The sequence below is a fragment of the Hylobates moloch genome, unplaced genomic scaffold, assembly GCF_009828535.3.
Source record: "Hylobates moloch isolate HMO894 unplaced genomic scaffold, HMol_V3 SCAFFOLD_4, whole genome shotgun sequence".
Lineage (NCBI taxonomy): Eukaryota > Metazoa > Chordata > Mammalia > Primates > Hylobatidae > Hylobates > Hylobates moloch.
Genome location: NW_026652279.1, coordinates 96,882,874 through 96,891,192, shown reverse-complemented (window position 1 = coordinate 96,891,192; position 8,319 = coordinate 96,882,874). Strand labels below are relative to the sequence as shown.

Sequence of the window (8,319 nt, the reverse complement as noted above, 5' to 3'; positions counted from 1 at the left end):
CTGTCTGAAGATTGCTTCACACTCTGTCTTAAACAATTTTGCTTTTAATTAATTATTTAATTAAACCAATTAAAGATCCATGGAAAGGGGGAAAAGCTCAACAGGAGAGTGGTTATACTAAGGAAATGCCCATACCCTCCATTTAACAATGCCATGTAGAAGTGTTGTTACTAGGTCAGAGATTTCCATGTGCTCAAAAATTTGCCAAACAGGTGAAAAGCCAGAATAATTAAAACAAATTATTTATTCCAAGTTCTACCAGTTTAAAGTTTTTCAGAATTACAGAAGTGAACACTGAAATCAGAAACAAGCTCTCACAGCTGTAGCATTTATAACAAAGTCATTATCTACATGACCTTGATTTACGAGGTGTAGAGTGTTTCTGTTATTCAGAATCCATGAGGAAAGTTTCAAAGTCCAGATCCAAGTCAGAAACGAGGGCACTTACGAAGTCATCAACAGAAGGACACTTCTGAAGCATACCTGCAAACAAAGGAAAGGTGAGCACTGCATTCACCAGGAGGCAACAGGAAGCACAAAGACACAAAATCAAATCTACACACTAGAGGAACACTCTGGCTTTCTGAATTAAGACTCTGGCTGTATAACCTGATTGCAAGAACATTTTATAAAGTCATGGGCAGTGTGTGGGCCTTGGAGCTATTTATAATTTTAATGCATTTTTACTATAAAATCCATCCTTAGCTTAGAGATTTAGGCCTAAATATATTTCCTAAGGGCTATTATTTTTGCATATATGACTATACCCTTAGAGACTGATATTAGAAGACTGAATTTTTTTAGTTATCTTTGATTCGGATGATTCACAATTTAACAAGTTTAATTACACATCAAGTTTTGCTATCAAGTTCTATACACTCTACAATCAATTAGATGTTCATTCTTTCATAGAAGTCTTATATCAGAATCAAGTTATTGGCTTTCCTCCAGATTTCCCTGTCCCAGAGAACTCCTAGCTTTGCAACTGACTGTGTAACGCAGAAGTCACTTAAAATCTCTGGCATCCAAATCTCCTACAAGGTTCCTATAAGGATCAAACAAGAAGATGTAGTAGAAGCAATGAAGCACCATGCCTAGCATATATTAAGAATTCAATAAAAAGCTGAATTCATGTCCTTTCTTCACTCTAAAGAAGCCAAAAACAAAGATTGATGCAGTTAATCTTATTGCTTCAACCTACATTCTTGGCAGGAAACGCTAACTCAAGGGTTGAACACCTCTATATACTGACATTACTTTGGGAGATGAATTCTGTAAAATCACTTTCAAAATCAAGGCATTAAAAGATTGCAGGAATCCTCTATTGTTCTCTGAAGCTGTATTGCAATTCAGTGAACACGAAGGAAGCACCTGCTTTGTGTAAAGGATCAGGACAGGTCATGGGCATACAGGTGGGCAGGCTCAGTCACAACATGAAGAGTGAGAGGAGTAGTCGGTGGGCAGAACTGCATATCCATATAGCGGAAAGCTAGCCTTGACTCCTACTGCATACCATACATAAAAACTAATTTGAGATGGTCATAGACCTAAGTGTAAACATTAAAATTATTATCTTAAAAAAACCTCATGAAGTATCTTTGTGACCCTGAAGTAGGTATAGTTTCTTAGGACACAGAAAGCAATGGCCATAAAAGGAAAAAAATGTTAGATTTCATCAAAATTAAAAATGCCTCTTCAAAAGAAAGAAACCATTAAGCCAATGAGTAGACAAATGATAAAGTAGGAAAAAATACTCACGAAACATATCTCACGTTAAGACTGGTATCCAGAAAATATAAAGAACTCCTTCGACCCATTGTAAAAAGATTTTTTTTTAAATTACAAATTGACAAAAGATTTTACCTTCACAAGGTCAGGTTTTTCACAGAAGAAGATATCTGAATAAGTAACACAACTAATAGGCACTGAGAAGACATTCAACATCACATTAGTCACTAGGGAAATGAAAACCAAACCCACAATGAGATAGTATTACACATCCACCAGAATAGATAATTTTTTTTTTTTTTTTAAGACAAGGTCTTGCTCTGTTGTCCAGGCTGGAGTGCAGCAGTATGAACATGGCTCACTGCAGCCTCGACTTCCCAGGCTCAAGTGATCCTCCTGCCTCAGCTTGAGAGTAGCTGGGACCACAGGTGTGTGCCACCATGCCCAGCTAGTTTTAAAACTTCTTGTGGAGATGGGGGTCTTGCCATGTTGCCCAGGCTGGTCTTGAACTTCTGGGCTCAAGCGACCCTCCTGCCTTGGCCTCTCAAAGTGCTGGGATTACAGGCATAAGCCACCGTGCTATACCAATGTTGACAAGGCTGTGGGCAACCTGAATTGTCATACATTTGTGGTGAAAGGATAAAATGGTACAATCACTTTGAAAAAAGGTCTAACAGTGTCTTATGAAACTAAACATGTACCTACACTAGGACCCAGCAGTTTCACTCCCAGGTATTTATCCAAGAGAAATGAAAGCATATGTCAACAAAGAAACAACTTGTACAACCCCAAGCTGGAGACAACCCAAGTTTCTATCAATAGGATATGAATACACACACTACAATATATTCATATGATGGAATATTGCTCAGCAACAAAAAGGAACAAACTATTCATACATGCAACAACACAAATGGATCTCAAAAACATTATGCTGAGTGAGAGACGCCTTATGTGAAGCAGTACATACTGTTTGATTTCATTTCTATCAAGTTCAAAAAGTTGGTCAAACCACTCTATGGTGAAAAAAAATCAGAACTGTGGTTGCTTTTGGGAGTGGATATTAGAATCAACTGAGAAGGGGCAGGAGGGCCTCTGGTGTGATGGTAATGTTCTATATCTGGATAGTGATTTGAGTTATAAGGGTGTATATGCATCAAAATTCATTGAAAGGTACATCTGAGATTGTGCATTTCACTGTGTGAAAAGTTTACCTAAATACAGTAAGCAACCATTGAACTCTTAATGCTATGCATGCAAAAGAATCTAGGTGTAAAATGTACTGATGTCTGCTACCTCAAAATGCATAAAAATATAAGGCCAGATACGGAGATGAGATGTAAATATAGGAAAATGTTTACTAAATGGCAAGTATATGAGTGTTGTACTATTCATTCAACTTTTCTGAATATTAGAAAAATTTTAACATAAAATCTTGAGAAAAAGTAAACTGTAGATGTTAATAGCATACAAAGTGCAGTCAGTGTGGACAACAGAAGAGAAAGATTAATTCCAATGAAGAGATTCAGAAGGTTTGTAGAGGAGATGGGATTGAGCAGAAACTTAACAGATTGGGCCTTTTAGGTGGAGGAGACAACACAGGAAAGGCACAAACATGGGGAGATGCACAAACATGCGGAAATGCACAATGTATGCTGACCAAGAAGTGGTCTGGCGGGTAGAGTAAGGCTGGAAGAGACTCTGGGAGAGGAACATGAGAGGACCCAGGGCTCTGAACCAGGGCAACCAACAGAACAGGAAGGACAGACTGAGCTGGAATCCAGGAAGAGCAGGGTGGTGTGGAGACACAACCCTTGTCAAGTGTGAGGTGGAAGGGGACGCTCCATGTGGAGACAGTGAGGACACAGAGCTCAGGGACAACTTGGGGACTAGAGGTGCAGATGTGATCATCCCACCAGAAAGCACATGGGGTGGGAAATAGACCAAGGACTATCTAGATGGTGGACATGAAAATACTTGGTCCAAACACATACTTGAAAGCCCTTAACTAGACCTGAGGTAGTTGAGAACAATACCAATATTGTTACAGTTTCAACTGTAGACTAAAATATTTTCATTGTCTATCTAATGTCTATCTAAATTCTAACAGCTCTATCTTAGGAAATATGTGAGGAATAATGGGCAGTTACTAGAAGAGAATGTCATTGCTGTGTCTATTTGTGCAATTGAAGTTCAAAACACAGTGTTCTTTTTTACAGTAAAATCATCTGCATGCATGAAGGCAGGCCTTGCCTCTGGCCCAGCTGTGTCACTAACGATAGAAACGCTGGGTACGTGATGATGGCTAAAGTAGCACAGTTGACAATGTACCTTCTAGATACAGGTTATTACTTAAGTAGACTGAATCTGCTTATAAATCAGGTTTCATGCATTCCCTATGTGCCAGGTTTCTTGATACAGAGAACATTTGTAGGGAAAACATTTAATTAAGACATGGCTTTCCATAAAGTATGCTAGCCTATCACACCATTTCTTCCTTTTTAATATTTGAGGGGTTCCCTCTCTCAGCTTTGGAGCCCTCCTCCTCTGTACAGGGTAGCTTCTTCCTTCTCTTTTTCTTCTTGCCTATTGAACTCTCTGCTCCTTAAAACCACTCCACGTGTGTCCGTGTCCTTGTATCTAAGCCGGCATGAGGACCAAAAACCCTGGTGCTCCACCACTCATTGGAGCCATATCATTTTGGTGCGTTGGCCGAGAAAGGAAATTCATTGATCAGACTGAATCAAGGAAACTTATTTTAAACTATTTATGGCCTTTAATAATTGAGTAAGGTGTACTCCTATGAACAAAATTTGAAGCATGTTTATTTCTCTGCCTGGTTCCTTTAGAATTTGGAAATTATCTGTCTGGGAGCTCTGAGTTTATCTTGGGACCTTAAGAGGAGAGGATCACCCAACTCACAGCAATCAAACTCCAAATGGTGCTGTAAACTGAACCACACATGGACACGTCATTCTTCCAAGGACCCTTAGATCAACCCCAGGAGGAGCCCTAGCTGCTGTTCCCCATCCGACGCCCCTTTCCAGCAGAAAGTAGCCAGAAGACATCGTCGCCCAAACCCCTAACAGCAGTTAGTGTGGCATCTCCACAGAGGGGAATGTTGTAGGAGTTATTAATAAATTATTTTAGGCAGATAGAGACGAAAAAGGGTCCTTAGGAAGTTTTTGTTTTTTAAAGCATGTCTGGAAAAATTTCTTGTAAAGCTCCGGCTCTTAAAGCCAGGCCAATAACCTGATATCCAAATGCCAGCCATTAGAAAGTGGGTCCACCCAAACATGGCGATTCTTGTGGCCTTCTTGCCCTTTCCCCACATTCCTGGATACATGGCCACCCCAAAGTATCCCCACCTGTGTAGAACATCATGGTGCCCTGCATTTGCATATTAAAAGGCTAGGGTGGGAGGGCCAGCTTTTCCCACAGGCTACGTGAATGACATGCCTAGTCAAACCAATCCCCTGAGCCTTGTGCAAATCAGACACTGCCTCCTCCAGGTTCTGTATATATACCTAGCGGGTATCTGTGGCAGGTGGGGTTCCCTCTCTTGGCTTTGGAGCCCCCCCTTCCTCTGTCTCTGTACAGGGGAGCTTCTTCCTTCACCCTTCCTTCTTGTCTCTTCTTGCCTATTAAACTCTCTCTGCTCCTTAAAACTAAAAAAAACTATATTTGAAACATTTTTATAATTACATGACTGGTCGTTTATAACTAAATGACTGGAATTCTCAGAAGGGAAGGCCATTTATTCAGAGCCAAGCTATTCAGGTAAGTATGGCCATCCTGTTCTTTGAAGTGGCTCACTTCAACTCAACAAACTGCCAATATAAATATGACCTTGCTCTCTCCTTCCCAGCAGACAGGCCCAACTAACACACGTCCTTCTCCAATTCCCCACCTTAAACAATTCCTGTATCTCACAGAATGGCAACTGTGGCCACAAGAGAAAAATATATACACTTGTGGGCTTTTCTAAAGAAATACAGTTAGAGCTAACTGGTTTGGTGATTTTGTATGTAATGTGATTGCTGAAGATGAAGGTTCAAAAAGGAGGAAATCAGGACCTGAGCCTGGAGGGATAATGAAGAACAGTAACTGGGGAAGAATCCTGGGCACACTGCTCTAATTAGATTTAAATGTTCTGCGAGTGTTAACACGAACTAAACCCTACACAGAAAATTTAAAAAAACAAAACAAAAACCAATGTTTCAGGTAGTTCCACAAGTAAGAAAAACTGGATTTGGCTTTTCTATATGGCCATAGTAAAAAAAAATTCCAAGAAAGCTTTGGTTTTTTTTAAAGCTGACAAAGATGTCCCCTTTGCATTCAAGTCTTAATTTTAGAAGGGTGACGATTAAAATTGTATTTTCTAAGCACCCCTGGGAACCAGCTTGGAGTTGTTAACTCCAACCAAGGTGGATGGAGTTAACAAACACATTTCACTCTGGAAATCACCTAAATTAGAGGAAGAATGAATGGATCTTGCCAAAAGGACTCAAACAGGCAATAACTTTACAACTAAAAAGAGAAAAGTGTCAATAGCAATATAAGAAAGACAAAATTGCATCAGGACACACATTGCAAATATGAGCTCACAAAAGGAAGCAGGTAGTAGATCTTCACCTATTTGTCCTACTGAGAGGGACAGAGAATATATAAAGAGTAGTTAAAGAGTGAGAATTTAATGTATTTTTCTCCTCATTTTACCTGACAGACAAATGGGCTAAGAAAAGACGGTACAAGCCAGAACATTTTTGTTCTGACGGCTCTGCTCAAATTAGCGTGTTTCATAACCTTGAAGTGCTAGGGTAATTATTCTAGCCTGACGAATTTAAATTATAGTATCAACAAGATTCCAAGACTGAGTCTTAAAACGGCAGGGTTTCCAAACTGCGGCTTTCCAGTCCGCTTCTTCCGAGTGACTGCAGACATACAGCTGGAGAGAAAGTGAGGAGAAAAATACCACGCGGGAGGACTTGACCTGCAGACAGCTGGCCTAGACGGGTCTCATCAGAAAGAACGCCAGCCACTCCACTCCCAGAACTATGGTGTGTTTACACAGCATTCACTGTGCACCAGACGCTGTTCTAAGAGCACTGATCCGTGGTCTCCTTAAAACACACCTTGAGACACCTATCTTCACAAGTAAGAAAACAGAAGCCAAGAGAGTCACACAACTCATAGGTTTGCTTTAACCCTGGCAGTCTGCTTCCTGAGGCCATGCTCTTAAAGCACTATGATATATTGCCTCATGCCCTGAAATTCTGTCAAATATATTCTAAAACGGTTTATATTTAAATATCAGCATCCTTGATGTGACAGAACCTAAATATGTGGAAAATATTGAGAGAAAGGTCTCATTATTTCCTGATGCCACCCATGAGCACTTGAACCCGACTTACATGGCTTCTGTTCTGTGGAGCACACTTTATAAGCAGTCACGATTGTGCCCATCTAGCTGGAAGTAGAGGGCAGAGATCAGTGGCTTTGTCTCACAGGGCCGTAGTCTGGTACTGCCAACGGTGGCTTGGCCCAGCTGTGACCGGGACACTCATGACCAGGACAGGCACTCATGTAATGACCAAGAGCCTCTTCCCATCGGGCACACAGTGCTCACAATGCTTGGTTGCTGCTGGAGTTCCTGTCTTGGCGTGATACTGGGAGGAAAAAGTGCCCAAGAGTTCTGTGCTTAGGGATGCTTTCTGGGTGGTCTCCAAGTGTCTGTGGTAACCCCTTCAAACAGAAGCCTTTACATATTTAAGGGGCTCCTAACCATGCATATTTCTACACTTTCACCAAGAAAAAATCCTGTCAGCTCCAGGATGAGTTCAAATATATATGTGTACAAAGCTGCAAGTTCATATTCTGTTATTTCGTAATACATAATGAACATATAATCCAACCAGACCTTCATTTAAAAATCAGCATACTCATGGCCTAACCTGTTTAACCCTTGAATGCCCTTTTGGATGTACAATTAATATAATTATTTGAAAACATGATTGAGAGCAATTGGTTGGCAGCTTGACTATACTTGTAAGCCAACCTTGCAAAGATGAAATATCATTCTGGCTCCCTTTCCTAAGGCCCTAGGGTGAAATGGTTGGTGTATCATTTAATTTCATAAATACAGGGGATTACCAGGCAATTAAAAAGCAGAATTATTTTAAAGCTTGGAAGAAGAAGAATAGGTACATCTTTTCTTTGAGTCTATTTCATATATTGCTTGACACCAAGCAAAGGTGCCCAATAAAATGAAACTATGGCTGTTTGATCAATGGCCGAGTATGATCCAAATTTAATGAAACTCAAAGAATGAATGAATGAAGAAACTATTAATTGAATATTTGTAAGAGTTTTTCCATTCATTCATCCATTCGTTCTATCTGTGCCTAAATGCCTAATGTGAATTTCAGGAAGGCAAAAGAAACTAACAACCTCAAAAAAGAAAAAACATGTTATTAGGAAGATGTTATATATCAAACTTGTCCAACTCATGGCCTGTGGGCTGCATGTGGCCCAGGATGACTCTGAATGTGGCCCAATACAAATTCATAAACTTTCTTAAAATACTATGAA

At 40.1% G+C, this 8,319-nt stretch overlaps 1 protein-coding gene across 1 annotated transcript in view; it reads right to left on the bottom strand.

Moving 5' to 3' along the window:
- Window positions 1-226: 226 nt before the first annotated feature.
- Window positions 227-8,319, bottom strand: part of MIPEP (mitochondrial intermediate peptidase) — a 170,571-nt gene continuing 162,478 nt past the window's right edge. Inside the window, exon 19 of the mRNA XM_032150652.2 lies at window positions 227-483. Coding sequence (XP_032006543.1) covers window positions 386-483 — 98 coding nt within the window. The 3' untranslated portion in view covers window positions 227-385. The remainder of the gene's footprint in view (window positions 484-8,319) is intronic.